At 37.4% G+C, this 22,121-nt stretch overlaps 2 protein-coding genes across 2 annotated transcripts in view; both read right to left on the bottom strand.

The window, feature by feature from the left end:
* The window catches only part of myo7aa (myosin VIIAa), a 55,489-nt gene extending 44,759 nt beyond the window's left edge, over window positions 1-10,730 (bottom strand). The window contains 3 exon segments of the mRNA XM_044118683.1: window positions 5,546-5,603; window positions 9,972-10,215; window positions 10,653-10,730. Of these exon segments, the coding sequence (XP_043974618.1) occupies window positions 5,546-5,563 (18 nt within the window). The 5' untranslated portion in view covers window positions 5,564-5,603; window positions 9,972-10,215; window positions 10,653-10,730.
* A 4,103-nt stretch (window positions 10,731-14,833) lies between these two features.
* On the bottom strand, window positions 14,834-21,862 carry LOC122833016 (mRNA decay activator protein ZFP36L1). The gene is made up of 2 exons (XM_044120312.1): window positions 20,523-21,862; window positions 14,834-18,623 (listed from the first exon to the last, which is right to left on the bottom strand). The coding sequence occupies exons 1-2, from the start codon at window positions 20,574-20,576 to the stop codon at window positions 17,577-17,579; spliced, it is 1,101 nt and encodes a 366-aa protein (XP_043976247.1). The 5' UTR covers window positions 20,577-21,862; the 3' UTR covers window positions 14,834-17,576.
* Window positions 21,863-22,121: the final 259 nt, after the last annotated feature.

Raw genomic sequence — 22,121 nt, 5'->3', positions numbered from 1 at the left:
CATACCAACTCTTTACTGACTTCGCCTCCACACCGAGTCCCCTGTTGCCCATGGCAACAAGATGTCACTTCCTCCTCGGGTGTTTGATTACTCTGCAGCTGAATTCTCTAAAAACTGGACATCAACACCAATATTTAATGTTTATATAACTCCGTCTTATCCTGGAGGAAGTAACTTATCTCATAACAACAGGAGGGATTTCAGCCTGAAACAGATTGAAGTGATAAATTAAGATGTTTTTTGATGTGAGCTGTGACTCTGGATAAGTGTGTTGTTGTGTCGGGGTGTGGAGCTGGAGTATAAGTGTTGGAGTTTGTGTTGCATCCATGTCGCTTTAATTAAGTAAAAACTCTGTCTGGCAAACTGAGCTGCCTGAACATTACACCAGCATGCACCTGTTACACCATAATACATGCAAACACACACGCCCACACACACACACAGAGCATGAGACAGCATTAGCTCCTGGTAGCAAGGCTAATGGCAAACTATCAGAAGCCACACAATAAATTATTCAACATTCAGGAGCTGTCAGGCGTCTCTGAGAGCTGCTTTATATTTCTGTTTATGTCAGACTTTCTTTTATGATTCACATATTTACCAGGTCTGAATATTTAGCACCACAACCGATACTTTAATACTTCTACTATCCTTATCTGAATGTAGGAATGGTTCAGGTGTCAACTGAAAGCTTTTAGACATCTAACAGTTTTTAAACTGAATGACAAAAAATAACCTACCTTTATTACATGAACTCATGTAATAAAAATAAGGCATTAGTTTGTTTTTAGTCACCAAAAATGACTAAAAATACCTTTGTTCATACTTACAGATCTGAATCTTTTTAAAGTAACTAAGTAGGCACCAATGTGGTGACCCTGCAGGAGCAAACATTATTCTGAAATCCAGAGCTTAGGTTAAGAGACCCGTGTGCTGTCATCATTTTAAAGTTAAAGGTAACATAAACAGATTTTTATAAACCATTAAAATTCATAAAAGCACAAACATGTCTGATAAATAAGACACCGATTTCACTGGGGATATTTATAAATGTCTCTCTGTAGAACAACTGACATCAAATAATCAAAAAGTTAGAATTCTGATTTGAAAGAAGCAAATAAAAAATTGGCATTATTAAAAGCGTAAATATATGATGTGAAATCTGTTATATTTTCTGACAAAATAAAGTAAGATATTTGTGACTAAAAGTCACAGAGGTCCTCTAACATTGATGTGGTAAAATTAGGAAACCCCCATGTTAGTGGTAGTAGATTCAGGACCTTTTACAACTCAATATTAAAAGATTTCTGGGGCGTGCTCCGGTGGCATAGAGGATAGCGCACCCCATGCTTGGAGGCCTTCAGTCCTCGACACGGCCGTCGCGGGTTCGGTTCCCAGACCCGACGACATTTGCCGCATGTCTTCCCCCCTCTCCTTCCTCCTTTCCTGTCAGCCTACTGTTGTATCAGGGACACTAGAGCCCACAAAAAGGACCCCCGGGAGGGGAAAGGAAAAAAAAAAAAAAAAAGATTTCTACCATTTTTTGCCACAATGTCTGACTTTATAATCTTAGTAAATTTCTGAGATTTTTCTGAGATGTTTTCCTTTTACAAATTTCTGACTTTGTAATGTTCAGGGCTATCAGTTTTAATACTGTAAATTTATTATTTAAATCATCAAAAATTCGAACGTATCCATCACAGATTATGCAAAAAAAATTTCTTGTAAATATCTGAAATTGTTCTCCCAATTTCAGTTTCTTTGGCGTGAAGACAAAGCTTTGACGGGGTCGATTTATAACAACTGCTACAGCAGCCTCTAGTGGACAAGAGGCTAAATTGCAGCTCTGTGTCTCCAAGCACATTGAACACAAAAAATCCACCTATAAAAACACACCAAACAAACTGAAAATATTTTGTTAGATTTTCAAACACTTTAGGCTTAAGATAAATACATTAAGTAATTTTTCTAAATGTTAGGTGACTTTGATGGTGCACCTCACACACAAATGTGAATTAGCAAAGGCCTGAACATGGCCAAACAGCTAACACTCCAAGTTAGCAACATTTCATGATCTTTCAGTTAATCTACACCTTACAAATAAACTAATTAAAACGCAAAACCACATATTAAAGTAACAATAAATATTTAAGCATAACAAATGGGCACGTGTAAGAAAAAAGGTGGAACAACGGTCCATGGACGTCATGACTTTAGCAGCAAACGAAGCTTCAATTTACTTTTTAGTTGTTGCCTTTTGTAAAGTCAACGGCAATTTGTAATAGAAAAAAAGGAAACGTCACGTATTAAATAAAGGTAAACTCACTAATGTGTAATTTTCTCCTCAAGCGGTCCGGCTGTTGGGATCTTTGGCGAGTCGACGATCAGTAAAGCTGCCTTTCATCACGCGCATGCGCAGACGTTACGCTACAGAACTTCATTTAGCTTTTAGCTAACTGAATATAAGATATGAAAATACATCAAAACATTAAACTATATTTAAAGCATTTTGAATAACATACATGTTGTTTTGTCTATAAAAATATACTTTATGGTATTTTAAATGCAAAGTAAAACAACAAATTAGCCTAATTTCGCTTCAAAATTGCGAATATTTAGATATGATTATAAACTATCTGGACAATGTAACCATGAAGAAAGATTAAAACTTCCAGTCTCCAAACATTATTTCTTTCCCTTCTAAAAACAGAAGTAGGTTGACAACCCTGGTAATTTTCGATTTCTCATATCCGCTTACACTGAAAAGACGGTACATTAGCCTGCTTTTATGGTAATTTTCATCTCAGTAGGAATACATCCAACGTTTAATCAACTGAATTTTTCAATTGTGAAGTGATGCGTCATCCTCTATAACTACAGTGAGACCATTAATGAGCAAAATAGCAAATGCAGATGAGGGGATAAATCTTATTTGCATTTAGATGGATCACATAAAACCAAAGTTCACAGGCTGAGATATAGTGACAAGATAACTGCTTTGATTATTCTCCTGAAATGAACTCAGCGATGAAAACACAGACAGGGAGGCTTTTGTTTCTGCTTCAGTGATAATAATGTGTTTTGTTTTTACCTCAACAAGGAACAGAGCAGCTTGTTTACACCATACAGTTAGCTTTTAGCTATCTTTTTTTAGAACAATCTCTCTACAAGAAGCCTTGTGTAGTTCAGCAACAAATCTATAAAGCCACAAGACGCTTTCTGCAGGCCAGTCTGCCCTCTGGTGGTAATTATCTAATAAAAAAAATACTTGTTTTATTCAAGTAAAATAAACAAAAAAATCACAAGTATACATTAAAATGTAAATATTGGATATATTTATTACCCTAAATGCTATTATATTCTTTTTTCTTATACATTCATGCCTGTCCTTTTAGAGCAATAAACATTTGGTTATCTCAAATAAATATTTCCCTTTTTTGCCAAGAGCAATTAATTTATATAAGATTATATTCTTGCATTAAGAGCTGTATTTTCTTTATTTATAAAGCTCTCAATAAGGCATGACCAGCTGCTTTGTTATTAATGATGTATTTAATAACAATTAATACTGATTCTTGAGTAGTCTGATGGCTACCCAAATAGAAAATATAATAAAAAGCAGTCATTGCAGTATTATGCGTTTTCCAGCCACAAACTAGCAGTTAACCGCAGTTCAAATAAATTCAAGAAATGAGTATGACTTATAAAAAATTTTAGTTTGCAATTTGACACCTTGAAATTGGGTCAATGTCTCTTTAAAAACTCCTTCTCTTTCTGACACTCCGCCTTCAGGAAGTCCTCACAACATGGCTTCTATAAATAAACCCTTTAACAACGTTTTTTTTTACCAGCATTTCACTGAAAAGTAGTTTGTATAATGAGTTCAGCAGTTGCACAGTTCCACCAGGTGTTTGCTAATTGCTGCTGGCTAGTCTCAAGGAGCTGAATGGAGGAGGAGGAGCTGCGTCTTGAAGGCGGGGCTAGGTCCACCAAGGCATTTTATCCAGCTGAATGGTTGCCATGAAGACTAAAGGTTTTCTCAAACAAGCATGAAAGAATTAAAGCAACACTCCAGGTGTGCTTTTGATGAGGGAAAAACTTTATAACATGATGTAACGCTAGAAAAAAGTCAATAATATTGTTCATTATGATAGCGACCACATCATACTTAGCAGCTAAATGTAAAGATATTTGGAGGTGGAGCCTGATTTTTAAAGATCCCAAATCTAGACTGGACTTTACCTGGATGAGCGTGTTGCATCTGTAGCTGAGGCGGCGTAAGTTTGGATCCCAGCCCTCCAGAGGCCAGTCATTTCCAATCTGATTCACTCTCACAGCCATCCTTACCTCCCTGTTTCCACCATCAGAAGTGGAAATGATTACTTTTCACTTAAAAGTTGGTCCCAAGTTTAAATATCCAAGTTTTTCAGGAAAATGTTTAAGCATCCAAGAACTTCAGCACCATCAGCATTACAAAAATAAAGCTTTATAAAACACACATTCCTCCTACAGTTGCATTGCAGCTGTGCAGTTTGGATCAATTTGTGTGTAAAGAAACAAACTGAGCTAACTGTGTCAGTTTGTTTGTTTTATTAGGCCGCCCCCTCGGCTCCCCTGCTGCAGGGGGAAATGCTGTCAGCGCTCATTAGTGGATCAGAAAAGCGGACAAGTTCAACAAGGCAGTACAGAGAGGCCGACAGCACAGGACTTCACACGCACACAAGCAAGCATTCAGCATTCATCCCCCTCAAAAGAAGCATGATTTATGGATTTCCACAAAAATTAAATGATGGAAAGTCCATCTGAATTCAACCCACTTCACTCTGCTATCGCTAAATAAAATCTAGAGCAACCAACTGCTTATGTTCATATGAAACTCATCTTGATAAAATAAGAAACTTTCTCACTTTAACAAGGTATGTTATCCATCTTGTTATAACAAAAAAGTGTCTTATTCTAACAAGTTTTGGATCTCGTAATGTAAAAGTTTGTTATAGCAAGATATAAAACTTGTCTCACTGAAATGAGAAACTAATAAGGAACTTGGAGACCTATAAAGATATAAAACTTCTCGTTTCAACAGCTTTTATATTTTGCTATAACATGAACTTTTCTCATAATCAGATATAAAACTTGAGATGATAAAATGACAAGCTAATGAGAAACTTTCTTGTTTTAACAAGATATAAACTCCTTTTGCTATAAGGAAAAGGTTTGTCATTTTCCACAAGTTTGTATCTTGTTATAACCAGATACTGAGCCTGAATTCACTTCCTATCTCTGGCAGTTAAATGCTTTCAAACAGAGGAGTTAAAAATAAAAGCAAGCCACACTTTCCAGATTTTTAATTATTAAAAACATTAAAATGCATCATTATATTTTTCTATCACATAAAATTCCTACAAAATGCAATAAAAGTATTTATTACAATGTGACAACAAGGATACTTCTTCCTCTCGCAATATAATAGATTTGATGTAAACGTTTATGGATTAATGTTTTAAGTTCCTGCAGGTTTATTCAGGTGTTGTTGGGGTGTGTTTACCTGCTGTAAAATAACCATGGTTCTGGTTTCTGTCCTTTGGACTGGACATCAGACGACCCTTAAAAGGAGAATAACAGAAAAAATATTTATATGTATTTACTGTTTTCCACTGCACACACGTTGATTTAAAAAATAATAAAGCTTGGCTTGATTTTTTTTTACATCATGCATGTGTTTGTGTACAGGAATTAGCCGTAGCCGGTGTAAATTATTCATCCTCTCTTCATGATCCATGAGGTTTGAACGTTTGACTTTTCGGCGCGTGGCAGCTGTGACGTCTCAGCCTCGTCAGCCTTTGTGTTTTAGCTGCTGTTTTTGAAGGCAAAGCAGCTTCAGTTACAGCTGTCGTACACAGCTGACAAAACTTAAATACATCCCTCCGCATCACATTTCAGCCCTGATGCTCCGAAGAGCGTTCGTGCTTTTCACAGCGATCTACGGGAGGAAAATTATGTGCCGAGAGCTTTATAAACATTTAAATGACACAGCATGGATCCATACATAACAATAAAACTATCAGAAATAACTATCCGTATGACGTAATTTAAAAAACAAAGTTAAATAACCGGGGGGGGGTTTGTTTTGTTTTAGTCGCGATACCGGAAATGACGAAAGTCGCCAAAGAAGAAGAGTTTGTAATCATGGCTGCCTTAAAGCGCAAACATTTTCAAGAATATTAGCAATTTTGTTCACGAAAAGATCACTAAGACACGCATTCAAGAGGCGGATCGTTTTAATGCGCTACAAGCTAAAATTTATCAGTGCTTCTCAATTCCAGTCCTCAGGCCCCCCTGCCCTGCATGTCTTCCGTGTTTCCCTGCTGCTACACACCTGGTTTGAATCAATGAGTGATTAACAGGTTTCTGCAGTACTTGATGCCTGCTGAACAGGTAATGCAATCATTTGGATCAGCTGTTCTGAAATAGGGGCACATCTAAAACATGCAGAGCAGGGGGGCCTGAGGACTGGAATTGGGAAGCACTGAGCTAAATGAAAACATAATGCGCCAGAGGTGCAGGTCACCACTTCCGGTTCCGCCGGAAGGTCCCAAATGGTCTCTAACAAAATATAAAGCTTCTATTAACCGTTAATAATAAAAGGTAGATTTTTCTTATTTCAATAATTATGATTTCCATAATTTAGTTTTGAACGAAAGAAATGTCAGATTATTAATTTCTTTGTTTTATTTTGGAGGATAAAAAAACCAAAGAATGGATCATGAAAGGATTTGGATTATTCTGCTTTTGGTACGACCCAGTTTCAGACTGATTATGCTCTAGTTTATGGACTTTATGATAATGACCTCCAGCCCAGGTCCGGCGCTGCAAAACAAGCCCTGATCACCACTCCTCCTCCACCATGCATGGGGATTCAGAAATCAATCCTCTTAGCCTGGTTTTTACTTAAACTCCTGTCTTCTCTGCCTGAATTTGATCCGTATTTTAAGTTATTTTATTTAATATATGTCCATTTATCAAATCTTAAATTTTATTTTTCATTGCATAATTTGTATTTTCAATTTGTTTTAATTACCGTTAATAATATTTCAGCAATTATTTAGATTTTATTGTAAATTAAATGTAACAGAGTTCTATCTTTATGTACTGCATATTTTGTAGTATTTCACCTGAACTTTTTATATCACTTTATTGCTCAGATGGACATTTTATGTAATTTTGTTATATCTAACAATAATAATCATTTTATTTTCCTATTTTTAATATTTTAATCCCTGTAAAGCATTTAGTATTACATTTAACTGAATGTGAAGAGTTTTAATTGTTTAGTTCATTAACATTGTAATATTTTCTGGTCAAAATTACTCTCCCAAAGCTTTGTAATTGAAACTGTGTTTTAAAGTTGAACCAACTAATTATTTCATATGTTATAATTTGTCTTTTTTTTTCAGCCATTTGCAGTTTTTTCTTGAATAAGCAGCATAGAAAGAATACTAACGGTTGTTTTTATGCAAAATTATTACATTTAAAAGTGTCGTGACAAACATACATTACCCAACAGCAAACATCCTGCAGTGTTTAACTCTGAGCATTTTTTTTATTATAAAGTTAAACATTGTAAAATCTCATTCTCAGAAACACATGCCCAGCATACACATATCTAAACAAAATGCCCCTCTGTGTTCCACTTACACCCTCCCATCAATATTTCAGCAGCTAATTACCCCTGCAGAGGTCTGGGACAAAGGTTGGGTGCAGTCATGCCCTGTTTGTCAACACATATCAGATGTTAGACTCTAAAATTAAAACACAGCAGCAGAAAGATATGTGAAGATTATAAACAGTTACTAGAAAAGTTAAAATGCAAACCAATAAATATAATATTTCCAGAAGTTTTTAAATTTTCATGTCGTTTCAGTTTATGCATTAACTGCCGGGTATAAAACATTTATGTAAAAGCAACTTAATAGTTTCAAATTCAGTTCTTACACTGATTTATTTTGGCTAGCTTTTGCACTCTTTTCCTCCAAAACACAAATTAATTAATGAATATTATTTAACATGTTGCAATACATTAATATTAATCTACCAAAACCTTCAAAAAAATAATTTACAATAATGTATTAAGACTCTGTAGGTGAAACATAAAAAAGTCACAATAAATGTACTTTTGCATTCTTAGTTTAAAAAAAAAAAAAAACTGATTTTTTTGTCCCTCAAACTTTCCAAAAATTTTGACTCCGCTGTCATAAACCCTTAAAACTAAGCGTGATAAAAAGCCTTTTATCAGGCACTTTGACCCCATCTAGTTCCTGGTTCCCTACTTGTTAATAATCCAGAGGAAAACATCTCCAGCCTCCTGCTGAGCGAAGCAAATTAACTGAGTAAAACCTATAATGGGGCTTTGAAACGTTGATCCAAATGCTGTCAGTTGTAGGGACTTCAGGGCATCCCTAATGGAAAGTACTGGCAAAAAGCTCTATTGGGGAAAAAGGGAAATAAAAACATTCAGAAGACCCTCCATTATCATTGCTGCCCTTGGAATATGTTACAAAAAATAAAAAAACAAAGAAATAAATTAATATCTTATATCAACATTATGCTAAGTAATCAAAAATGATTAATTTAATGTTTATTAAAGCCAGTTTAAGTGACATAGTGACTTGTATTTTTTTAAAGGAGTTGCTCTTGGTCATCAGCTGTCTAGCATGTAACCAATTTGGTAGCAAATGTGACCTGATTTCTCAATACTGCATCTGAAAAAATATTGGAGTCAGACCTGCGCACTCAGCCATTCGAGGAAAAAAAAACAAAAACTAATGTCTGAACTATCTTCAATTTCCTGAATTCAAAGAAATTCAGGGTAGTGAATTTCCTTGAATTCGGTTCTCTGACATGGAGCCAACAATCCCTGTGCTCAATGATACTGATGTTAGCACATATATTTACAACTAAAACCAGATATTTACACACAACAAATAAAAGACGTACACATTTTTTTCTCATTGTCTGAAGATAAATCAGAACAAGTTTCCCTTGTTTTAGTTTGGAATTACAAAAATTATTTCTATTTCCTAAATGTAAAAACTTAGAGATAACTTTTTTTAAAAGATGATTTTTGTGACTTTCCTTGAATTCAAAAATGTACACACATTGGGTCAGTATTAGGGATAATTGTCTTAAAAAGCACAATTTGGGTTAAACCTTTTGTCTATACCCAAGATGAGTTATAACTTATGGCTCCATAAGTTTTATTTAAAGTATAGGTCTGCAAAACAATTATTTTAGTAATCAATTATTCAATCAATTACCACTACTATCAATTGACTTACTGGATTATTTAAAAAAAATTATATTTTAATTTAAACACTTAATTTTTAATTTAACCACTTAAGCCTTCTTCAACAATGTTAGAAATACGTTAAAAATTAATATAAACAAATAATTAAATTTCTTTTTAAAATGAGAAAATAAATATTTTATTGTCTGAAAGGCGAAGCTAAGAATATGCCACTTAAGTTTGAACTACAAGATATTTACAGATAAAAGTGTTTTCATCTTAAATGCAAAACGTTGGAAAATTTGGTACAATTTTGGCTTAACTAAAAAACTCAAACTCTAAGTGCTTTTTTTTAAGGAAATTACCTTTTTTCAGGCTATATACTAAAGTTAACAATTAATTAATTAATTACTAAATTAGTTGACAATTATTTAAATCATCAATTAATAATGATTAATCACGATTAATCATTTAGTAGTAAAACAAATATTTATGAAAATCAATCAATCAATCAATGTTTGGGGCCCCCAAAAACTCAGGCCCAGGGAGTACTTCCCCTGGTCCAGCCTGGAAATTTATTATTCTGCAGTTTACAAAATTGATTTTCAAATCAGTTACAAAATAACTATTTCAGCTACAGAGTGTTGCATAAACACACACAAAGTTAAATAAATTATTTTATTCTCACCGCTTTTGATTTGATATCTGTTAAATTAACTTTTCTTCCAGTGTTGGTCCGGCTTCAGACGCACATTTTGATGCAGGGAATCAGTCTTGTAGTAAATCCTTTCCAGATCTGTTCCTCAGATATAACTTCCTTGTTTTGTTCATGCAAAACCTCAGATGCATCAGGGATGAACGACTCCGTCCTTCTGTCTTGCTCATGTTATCGGCTACACAGCCAGCTGCTCATTCACTGCCACTGATCCCTGCTGCAGAAAGAGAGAGTCAGTGGGGGGTGATGAAGTCCCGAATGGAGGTTAGCTTGTAATTAGACACGCACAGTCACACACTGATAACATGACAGACGCTGACATAACGTAAGAATAACCTGCGTTTCCATTACAAATGTGCGAAAATCTTCTGCTAATGTAGAAAAAACACGATTTTCGCAAAGAATGTAAACAGTTACATGAGATATTTAAATAATTCAGTTATGGCGCTAGCGCACATTGACTATCAGAGGAAACGTTGGCATCCTATTCAGCGGTGTGACAAGCCCCGCCTACTTGGGAGCGGTTACGTGTGTGGTGATTTGAAGAAATTGTAGTTGGACATTTTACAGAATAGCGATGGATTCTACGCTTTAGAATAATACACAACTTTTACTTAACCGTGCGGTCCGAAAAAATAACGAAACAAAACAAACCGCTGTCCTCTTACCACTTCCTGTCTTCTTCTTCGGCGTTTTCGCCCGCCAGTGACGTCCGGCTGTTGATCACGTGACTCGATTTGGGGAAAGAGGGAGGTGTTGATGTCGATGCTACTGGAAAAAAATCATCTTAGCGATAAAACCTTTTCAAAAAACAAGTGCCATTCCAAAATTGGCATAATTAGATAAAATGAAATTATGTTCGTACTTTCAATTTTATTGTTGATGGAAACGCAGCTATTGACAGTGAATAGTTTATGCTTTATGGATGAGGATGCAACAAAACAAATCATATACGTTTATTCCATCAGGATGAAATAAAATGTTTTACATTAGGAGGATGTTGCTGCCTCAGCTGTAGGATCGCCATATGATATAGGAGCTTGGCAATAATTCCTCAATAATGATGAGAAAGTATTACTTCCACTGGCAGATCATTTCACTCATAAAAAAACATTTTTCCTTATAAGTAAACATTTTTTCTTATAAGGAAACATTTTTCCTCATAAGTGACGTTTGGTGTTTTCTGCCCTCTGGCGGCGACAGAGAGAAATTGCAGCACAAGAATACGTTAACCTCGGCACATAAATGATATTGTTTAAAAATACAAAAGTAATTGAATATTTACACAATTTAATTTTAACAAAGTAAATATTGTGAGACTCATTTTGTCTTTTTTGTTATTCACTCAAACGTTCACTAGATGTCGCATAATCTTCATTTATTGATATTTGCCTGTCATTTAATACAGCAATTCTGCAAGACTCTGACTATATTTGGCATCAACAGTGATTTACTGATTTATTTTCTATGCTAATTAAACTATTTGCTTTATTAAAGTGTAGCACAGCAACATGGCAATTCACGGTGCTTTACAGAGTCCATCCATCCATCCATCCATCCAACTTCTTCCGCTCATCCGGGGTCGGGTCGTGGGGGTAGCAGCTTCAGAAGGGAGGCCCAGACTTCCCTCTCCCCAGCCACTTCTTCCAGCTCCTCCGGAGTGAAAAACCATAAACACATCGTATTGACAACAGTTATGAAAACCTGTAACAGATATTATATTTTAAGTGCCATCGTTAAAGTCACCATCAAACGTGTTGGTTAATATTCCATTTATAATGGTTAAAAAGCAACTCTAAGTCTTAAGAAATGAATCTTTTCAATTTTAATTTAAAAACAATGTGGCCTTTGATTTCTCTTAACTTGACAATTTTGGCCCCAGTGGCAAAACATTTGGACTCCACTGGGCAAAACGGTCTGTTCCTTTGGTCCGATTGATAGTGTGTGTAGATATTTGCAATCCAGTTACATTTACACCATTTATTCACCCAGAACTCTACAATTTCAGTCCAAACTTCCTCTAAACTGAAGGTTTTCCTCTTTTAGAAACCTGGGACACATTTTTCCCGCTGCTCAATTCTCCCAAATCACTTTAGCCACACACAACACACACACACACACACACAGGGAGGCCGCCCCTCACCCGCGCTCCCAGGCTGAATCCGGCCCATTTCTATTGGGCTACATTAGCATACAGATGTTAGACTGAAAAGGGAAAGCGAGGGGGGGAGTCCCAACAGGAGGAGCGGGAGGGTTCGGGGATGGCCCTTGGCCTTTTAAAGGTCTTACACACACACACACACACGCACGCACACCCGCACGCATGCACACACACAAACACACACTAAATGGTGAGCAACCATGGGGGTTGTGAGAGCCAACTCCTGCTTCTTCATTCTGTGGTCAATCTTTGGCTTGACCACAGCTGAATGCCAACACACACTTATTTTCTCTCTCTCTCTCTCTCTCTCTCTCTCTCTCTCTCACACACACACACGCGCACACGCAGACGCACACCCCCCCACCCACACACAGGGTCCTATCTACATCTTCTTACTGTGATGGGTGTAAAAAATGTTACATTCTCCCACATTTTGAGGCAGCTATCAGGTCGCTGTTCATTGAGGTTTTTGACAGGTCTCATCTTATTTCAACTATTTTTTCCACACCTGAGAGTCCAGTAGACTCAGTGAGAGTTGGGACTAAAATTGCTACATTTGTTACATTTTCAGCTGCTGCGGTTCTCTTTTTCACTGCATTGTGTTATAGACAAACCCTTTGAATAACCTGTTCCCCTCTTCGCCTGTGGGGGTGCTGTACCAAGAACCCCTGAAGGAAATTACATAAAAGCCTCAGAAGAAGACATTGAGAGCAACTTCCTTCTTCAACAAATGCAAACAAAAATAGAGGGAAAACAGGTCTGGTGTGAATTTACCGTGTTTTCATTCCCGATAGTCTTGTAGACTCAGTTTGATTGGTGACCTAAATTGCAACAAACACGATTCCGCTTCAATCAAAAGATTTCCTAGAAGGTTTGGTTCATTTGGAGAGATGTGAATGCGTAATCAAATTCTGACTCAGACCAAGAAACCAAACTCTAACCTACAAACCTCGCTCTAAGTTCAGTTGAAGTGAGCTCCGGTGTGGTTTGAATGCAGAAGTGAATGCCAAGCGGACCGTAGACTGCTTCAAAAGCAGGAAGTGGACTACAGAGCAGGGCATTGTGGGTAAGTACAACAGAAACAAACGTAATAGTCAAAAGAGAAAGTGTACAACCTCTAAAATCTGACACTACTCCTTTTTTCTTTACGTTTTATGAAGAAGGAAGCTGTGCTCAGTGTCTTCAGAGGTTTTTGTGTTGTTTCCTTCAGTGGTTCTTGGTGCAGCGCCCCCACAGGTGAGGAGGGGAACAGGTTTCTCAAGTCGACTGGTTCGTTTAACGGCACGAGCTGAAAATATAACAAATGTAGCAACTTTGGTCGCCAATCAAACCAAGTCTACCAGACTATCAGGTGTGAAAACACTGTAAGAGTATTTTCACCTTCTAAAGGAGTCAGTGTCAGCAGGAAATTTTCAGGTTTCTTGTGTCAGGTTTTCAAAGTGACACAAACAAAACAAACAGCGAGAGAGACGGAGGGGAGGATCTCAACTTCTGCTCCACTTTGTGTGAATAGATGGAAATCAGTCACAAGTATCTCAGTGTCCCATTGTGTGGAGGAAAGTCTTTGTTCAGGCATCTGTTGCCCAAACATTCTCCCCAGTGTCACTCACACCAAATTGGTCCGTCCGGACGAGTCCCAACAAAACTCACTCCCCTTCCCACACCATGCGGCCCAACTGGGGCAGGGGGCGGGAGAATCCCACCAGAACCCATGGAGGGGAAATAGTTAATCTTTGTTTCTTTTGTGTGTCTGAATCCCTGATGATGACCATAAAAGGACCCCATAAACACAAGCAGCATTATTTTACTTTTTTGGGTTGTTTTTTGGAACTGAAATACTTGTGGGAACATTTTGGAGAAACTTTTACACCAAGAGTTTCCTTCCATAACATAAAAGCCAACATGACCCATGATAAAGCTGAGCTGTGTGTCGGTTTTTATGTTTTCTATTCAAAGTTACATAATTAAAGAGTGGAAGGAGGTTTTGGAGAATGAAAACTGATTTAGAGATGTAGAATTAGAGCTGCAGGTATTCAGGAGATCTCTGGTTTTACCTGCACCTTTCTTACATCAATGCTTTCTCCTAAATATTAGGATTTCACTGGCTGATAATGTTTAAAAAAAAAAAATGTTGGAAAAGTCAAAAACCTGTGAGGAAAGTATCAGAAATTCTGAGGTTTCTTTCACTTATTACCCAGAAGAAACTTAGAAGTTCCTGAGCTCATAAAGTAAAACATTTTTGACTTTTGGAAATTTTCAGAGTTTCTACAGTTAAAAAATGTCTAATTTTGAAGCTCAGGAATTTCAGAGTTTTTCTAGAAAATTTGCAAGATGAATCTAAAAATTTCAGATTTTTTTATTGCACATTTTTAACTTTTGGAGCTCAGAAATCCAAGTCCAAGTTTTTTCTAAAATATTTTAGAGCTTAATCTCAAGGATACTTACTCCTTCTTCACTATCAAGTGTAGCCCTACTGCACAATCTTAGGAGTTTCTGTCCCTGATTTGATTTTTATTGAACTCAAAAGTGCAACAAAGTGCATGCTTTCAATTTTACAGAATTTAAAACAAAACAAAACAAAAAAAAACAACTGGATGTTCATTATCCAACTTAATAATTCAGAAATGCTTGTTAAACACCAGAATGACACAAAAACCAGATTGAGAAACTATTATTTAGCAAAAGGCTTTTATTTTGAATTAAAGATGAACATATATATTAAGATAAAGAAGGTTATCCAAGTAACGGCTGGAATGTAAACAATAGATGCACTTAAATTATGTAAAAAAAAAAAACAACACATTATCAAATAGCACAAAATAGGCTTTGCTCTTACAAAGAAAAATAAATAGGACCTTAAGTTAACAAGTTTTTCCTTTTCTTTATAAAAATCGAAACATTTCAGGCCTCACCAGGGCAGGCGGTTGAGATGATTTCAGGAGGAAACCAGAATGAAACTTTCTGATTTCCCTCGAACTCGCATGATTTCGCCTGCCGGTCAGAGCCGGGCCAGCTGGCTGGTGTGCAACAGAAATCGACCTACAAACACATCGTCATCGAGCCGACTCTGAAAAATCTACTATATAACAATATAATACAACAGCAATAAAGAAACCAACACAGTCTTGACGGCGCTGCATGTCAGGTTACATTTAAACAATCATAAAAAACAGATTTTCTTTCTACTAAACGGACGAATGATGATAACCTACGTTACTTTTTGCTTACAGTCGGAGGTTTAACAGAGAGGAGAGCAGAACGGACGTTTTGATCTCTGCTGATAAGGCAACCAAAAATAAAGAATGCCAAAATGTTTGCTTCCTCCTTTCCCCTCCTCTCCATCCGTCCTGTCATTAAAGCTTCCGGTCAACCAAGCAGAGAACATGAACCACTAAAGTAAAGCGTAATTTCTTATTTCAAAAAACAAAAACAATCTCAAATCAAGAAGAAATAAAACATGCAAAAAGCAATAAATAGTCCTAGAAAAATGTTAGGCTATGTTAATAATTATGACACTGTATATAACCTGCTGTAGCTAAAGCTACACTGCAAAAACACAAAATATTAACAAGTAGTTTCACATGCACTCAATGTAAGACAAAACTAACTTCCTTATTTTAAGTAAATAATTCCTTAATGTTGGTGACTGTAATTATTTTACGTATAGCAAGACATTTTCCTGTGTTATAAATGAAATAATCCACCAACTTTTTATAAATATTAAGAAATTACTCACCTAAAAAAGCCTGTATCTCCCTGAAAAGTTACTTGTAAGTTAATTTTGTCTTATTTCAAGAGTACTAAGATGTATTCATTACAAACTAGACCAAAAATACATGGTAAGGTTTACTTTTTTTGCAGTGTAGGGGTTAGCAGGACGAGAATGTTAGAGGAACTTTGGTGACTAGAGGTTTCCTACCATATGTGCTAAGGCAGTTCAGCTGAATACTTACTCCTTCTTGTCAGGTAGTTTAAAAATGGCTGACAAATACAATCATGTGGCCACGGCAATGCAACCAATCAACTAATCAATCAATGACAGCGTACAGCTAATAAATCCTGTTACACTTGCACAAGAAAGAGGCCAATTAAACACAGTTAGAGAATCCTAAATGGGATGTTTCAGACATTTCTGAGGACTGGAGTAAGAAATAAAGTCTGCACACTTTCTTGGAGAAGACAAATAAAAATAAAAAAATCACAAAATCTTGAGATTAGGGCACAGAAAATTCTCACACAGAACTTTCTACTGATCAGGAACAGCATGGAGACGAATGCTGAGTCGAGTACCCTCCAGTTATACTAACAGGTATACAACAGTATACAGCAGTTACAATGGCATAAAATACAATTAAAGACCAATAATCAATGAAACAATAAACAGGAAAGGGGGTCAGCTAAAACTGGACAAACACTGAGCAGCACTACAGCTGCTTGGGTGGAAGAAATGCAATATGCACAAAGATAGAAACGTTCTCTCGGCTGGATCTGCAACATCGTGGTTAAAAAGCTGACGCATGTAACTTCTAGAAAAAAAAGTTTATTTTTTAAATATTTGTTATGAGACAGATTATATGTGGAAAAAAGACAATCAAGCTCCTCAAACAACCAATCAGAGTGCTGTCAATCATGCTTGTGTACACCCTGTTATGCTGCAGAGCTTGCCATAAATGCTAATGCTAGTTAGCATGTCCACCAATGACAGTGGATAAATGGTTTTCCTGTAACACTAAGTTACTTCTCAACCATTAGCACATTTACCAGCAGGTACACCAACATGATTGACAGCGCTAAGAGTCTCTTCCTGTCTTTGATTAGTTGCTTTTTAATGGGAGCGTTGCATTTCTTCAGAGAGCAAGAGGAGCTTGACTTTGTTTTTCAGATTATCTGTCTCATACATTAGACGGATTACTAGAACCTTACTAAGAAAAAAAATGAGAAGAATAAGGTTATAAAATTATGAGAATAGAGTAATTATATTAGAAGAATAAACTTGTACAAAAATAAAGTTGAAATAATATGAGAATAAAGTTGTAATAATGTGATTTTTTCTTTTTATGGTTCTAATATTCCCGGGTTCTATGGTAAGAGAGAAATAATCTGTGAAGGGATTGAACTTCCCCACTTCCTCCCAGTGCTACCGCTCCCGGTCAGAAACAACCAATCAGATCTAGGAGGAGGGTCTTAGCCCTGTCAATCAACCTCATACATGCGTTGCTAAATGTGGTAATGGTGGAATTCCAGGAAAACTGCCTTGACTAGCACTAGCATTCATGGCAGGTCTACTGGTAGGGATTATTTTGTTAATTTGGCCCTAATATTCCGTCATTTTATTTAATGTTTTTTGTAAAAGTTACACTCTGTAAATTTAAACCCATCCCTGATCGAACTCAGCCTCAAAGCAAAACTCCTCCCTACTAGTCTGAGACGGAGAGGCGGCTGAAGATGGGGAGACGCCGACCCTCGAAGCTGGGAGACTCGGCGCCGCTGGAGGAGGAGCTGAGGGAACAGGAGGAGGTGTAGCCCTCCTCGGAGAGGGAGTCGGCGGAGGAGCAGCGCTGCAGCGAGGGGAAGCTGTTCAGGGAGGTCGGCGGCTGCTGGGGGAGCCGAAACGGGAGGTTCTGGTTGCCAGAGGAGAAGAAGCGGAGAGAAGAGTCTCCGCCGTCGCCGATACCGGAGGACGGGTACGAGCAATGCTTGAGAGGCCCCGGTTCAGGCAAGAGAGGCGAAAGCAGCTCTGGACTCCCCGAGGAGGAGGGCGGAGGCGAGACGGAGGAGGCCCTGGTGAAGAGGAGGCAGGAAGGCTCCTGGACCGGCTGGAAGATGTGGGAGGAAGAGGAGAAGCCCGCGAAGCTGAGGCTGTGCCGCAGCAATGGCGGCTTGTGCCTCTGAGTCGCGGTGGCCTGCACCTCGTCTGCGTTGTGGATGAAGTGGCAGCGGGCGCCGTACGGACAGAAGCCGATGGTGTGGAAAGTGCGGCAGGGCTCGGTTTTGTACTTGGGGTGCCTGCTGAGGCCCCTCAGCTCGTCCAGGCCGTGGGCGAACTGGCACTTGGCGCCGTACTTGCAGGTGCCGCTCTCCTCGAAGGTGCGGCACAGTTCCGTTTTGTAGCGGCTGGAGATGTGCGGCGGCGCCTGCGGCGGCTTGCTGATGCACAGACCCGGCGGTGGCAGCAGCGTTTTGTCCTCCCGCAGGTTCCCCTCGATCATGCTGACCGAGCGGTCGACCCGGAAGGGGATGTGACTGAGGGAGGAGCGGGGCAGCGCCCGGCTCCACTGCTGGCCGGAGGCCAGGCCGAGGCCCCAGCAGCAGGCCGGCTCCGCGGCCTCCAAGCCGCTGTTGAACTTGGAGTTTGGCAGGGTCACGGGGCAGAGGGAGTGGCGTCTCTGGAAGCCCAGGACTCTCTGACTGCGAGACATCGAGCCGCCAGAGGCGCCGTCTGTCGCCTCCAGGCCGCAGAAATTCTGACACAAAAAAAGAAGAGAGAAAAGATGTGAAGTTTCTGCAACTCCAGGGTGCTGGAGCGAAACTGGCACACTGCAAAACGCACACAAATACTTAAAATTTAGTGTCTTTTCACTCCAAAGACAGATCAGTCTGAAAGGATCATGAAGAAATGCCTCATTAATGCTAAAAAGACAACTTTCTAGGATAAACTTTTAGTTTTAAAGCAAATCTTGCAGCATTTAACCTTAAAATTAGTTTCATATTAATGAAAAAGTACTAGTTCTATTGGCAGTTTATTTCATTTATAACACCTATAATCTGACTAAAAAGAAGCTCCTATATTTTGCTGCACAGTTACTTGTAAGTTAGTTTCTCCTTATTTCAAGTGTACTAAGATATTTGTGGACCAAAAATACTTGGCAAGATTTTATATTTTTGTAGTGTACAATGTGTGTTGCCCTGCAAAAACACAAAATCTTACCAAGTATTTTTTGTCTAGTTTATAGTGTAAATATCTTAATCCACTGAAATAAGAAAAAAAAAACTTACAAGTAACTTTTCAGTAAGATACAGGAGCTTATTTTAAGTCAATGGTTCTGGAATATTGATTGCTACTTCCAATTATTTTACTTATAGCATGGGGAAATAATCTTTCAGTGGAACTATAATAGTTCTTAAATCAATATTAAGGAATTTTTTTGACTTAATACCAGCTGCTGTATCTTGAAGAAAAGCTGCTTATTAGTTAGTTTTGTCTGATTTGAAGTGAACTGATTTAGAAACTAGAGAAAAAAACTTGGCAAGATTTTGTGTTTTTGTAGCGGAAACACAAAATCTTAAGTATTTTTTGTCTAGTTTCTAGTGCAAACATATGAGTAACATTTCAAATATAGGAGTTTGTTTTAGGTCAATAATTTATCATTAATGATGAAGGGAAACCTTTCAATCAACATCTGACTAACTGAACTTTACAGGAGAAACTTTTTTGTTTTATGGCATAGTTTGAGAGACCTGAGTTAAATATTCAGCATTTGCCCTCAAAATTCACAACAGTTTAGACATTCTCATATATTTGTGATTAAAATTTGCTCAAATAAAAAAAGCATTTATTTTTATCCAACCTTCAGTTTGCTTAACAACTAGAAAACCTGATTTGTCTCTGGAAATAGAGACAAACTGAGGGTGAAGGCACTGTGAATAACAGCCTCATCACTGCTGGAAAACAGAAACTTTTCAAACTATGTCTGACTAAACCTTAAAGAACTGACCTTTACAGGATAAACATGCTTAAAATTCATTACAACTTACACACTCTTAAAGATTTGTGAATTAAAACTAGCTCAAATAAGAAATGCATTGGTCAGCATTCACACATCAAAAACAATAAATATCAACAAGTATTTTTGTTTACTTTCTTCTGCAAATATCTTAGTAAAAACTAACTTTCAAGTAACCTTTTCAGCAGGACGTAGGAACTTGCCTTAAGTCAATAATTCTTCTAGTCTAGTTTCTACTGCAAATGAAATAAGTGCACTTGAAATAAGACAAAAGTAACTTATGCGTAACTTTTTCAGCAACATATAGCAGCTTGTTTTAAGTCAATAAATCTTGAATATTGATGAAAAAGTTCTAGTTTGACTGGCAGTTTATTTCACATACAACATCATATTTTCCCACTATAATAAAGAAAATAATCGGCCAGTGGAACTTGCATTTTTCCATCAATATTCAAGAATCATTTACTTAAAACAAGCTGCTACGTCTTGCTGAAAAGTTACTTGTAAGTTAGTTAAGTGCAACAAGATGTTTGCAGTAGAAATGAAACCAAACGTACTTGGTAAGACGGGGATTTTCTGCACTGCAGTTTGATTTAAAGACTATAAAACATAAAATTAGAAGGATCGGTCTGTTGTTACCTTGCAGAACTCCTCATCCAGTTCCAGGAAAGGCGTCAGGGAGTCGGACGGCATGATTCACTCCACGGTCTTCACCAAGTGAAGCAGCCTGACGTCTGATCCACAACGGATCAATTTCCAGGAGACTGAACTAATTTCTAGCAGCTTGCAGGAACTCTGCAGCTTGTTTTGAAGAAGTTTTGTTTTTTTGTTCCAGTGGTCTTGACGGGGTTGATTTTTTTTTAAATGTTCTGGTTCTGGATTGATAAAGCCTCGGTCTGAATGCTGCAGTGCAGTGCAGGAAAGTTCCTCAACCATCTGCTGGAATCTGTTTAAATAGTTGGGGAAACCCGCCCCCTCCCGTCCGAATGCTCCAGGGGGCAGGCGGGGAGTTTGTGTGTTAATGTGCGTTAATGATGTGTGTGTGCATCTGTGTGTTGGCGGGGGTGGGGTCCTGCATTGTGATTGTGTGCTGGGGGGCAGGGTTGGCACAGCAAGGAGGGAAAAGAGCTGAATAAAGCTACTTTTCTACCCATTCATGACCAAAAAAAAAAAAAAAAGAAGAAGAAGAAGCATTCCTCTTTGAACGGGCCGTCCTCCATCTTCCTTTTGGATCGATACAGCTGAAAGGTCAATAACAAGTCCTACTCAACATATTCTCTGCCTTTTGGGGAAAGAAAAACTTAAAAAATTGTAGTCAGTTGTAATTAAAAGAGGACAGACATGCAGCTGTGACAAACTGCAACTTAAATTTGAACGTAAATCTTATATTCTCCATTCCAGGAAGTTTCTGCAAAAGAAGCATCAAAATAATTCAGACCTGGTGCAACAAACAACCAAAAGTAATTATAAATACATGAAATTAACAGTTTTTGAATAATATTTGGTTTTTAACAGAAGTAATAACTACTTGAGGCAACTTCAGTTTGAGAAATAAGTTTAACTTTCCTTAAAACTTTATATTGGAAAGTTTTGAAACAACTCCCAATGCCTCAAAATCAAAATTTCCCCCCAAAACGTTTTTTTCCAGTCTGATAATAGTGGGAGAAAAGTTTGTTACCCAACAAGTCCAGATATTTATACTCAATCCTCATCTAGAAGAAAGTTTAAATTTCTCTCCAACCCTGACACAAAATCCAATATGGCTGTAATGTTTATAAACTATTGTAATATCAGCAGTAATAAAGGCTTATTTGGTTTTTTTGACCATTTCTATGTGCCACTGTCAAATATTTGTTTTGTTAGTGATTAATCAATGTTCACATAAGTGTATCATTATAAGCGAATAAAAATTTATTTGCCATTAATTACAAAATTCTATTAGTTTTCCATTCTGCAACAGAAATGGGTATGTAATAGTTTCAAGAGCTGGATACAACATTAGTTTAACACTTTTATTGTCTAAAACTGACATTATTTGCATTAAAATCTATTTTATCTAACAACAGATTGAGTGGCTTTGCCAGACATTTGTAAAAATCTAAATTTAAAAGCAGAAACTTGGGAAAATCAACTAGAATCCATCCTGAAGTCCAAATCCTGACTTGTACATTTCCTGACAAACACTACCTAGAATCCAACATGGCTGACCCCGTCATAAACCAGTGACGTCAGCAGTTA

Source organism: Gambusia affinis, linkage group LG06 (assembly GCF_019740435.1).
Source record: "Gambusia affinis linkage group LG06, SWU_Gaff_1.0, whole genome shotgun sequence".
NCBI classification, from domain to species: domain Eukaryota; kingdom Metazoa; phylum Chordata; class Actinopteri; order Cyprinodontiformes; family Poeciliidae; genus Gambusia; species Gambusia affinis.
The sequence above is the reverse complement of the archived record's forward strand: the minus strand, read 5'-3'. Positions and strand labels throughout refer to the sequence as shown.

Bases quoted from the DNA above. Each gene is read 5' to 3' on its own strand.
- LOC122833016 (XM_044120312.1), bottom strand. From the start codon at position 20,576: ATGCCGTCCGACTCCCTGACGCCTTTCCTGGAACTGGATGAGGAGTTC. The intron at 18,624-20,522 runs GTAACAACAGAC...TTTTTGTGTCAG, and splicing joins TGGATGAGGAGTTCTGCAAG to AATTTCTGCGGCCTGGAGGC.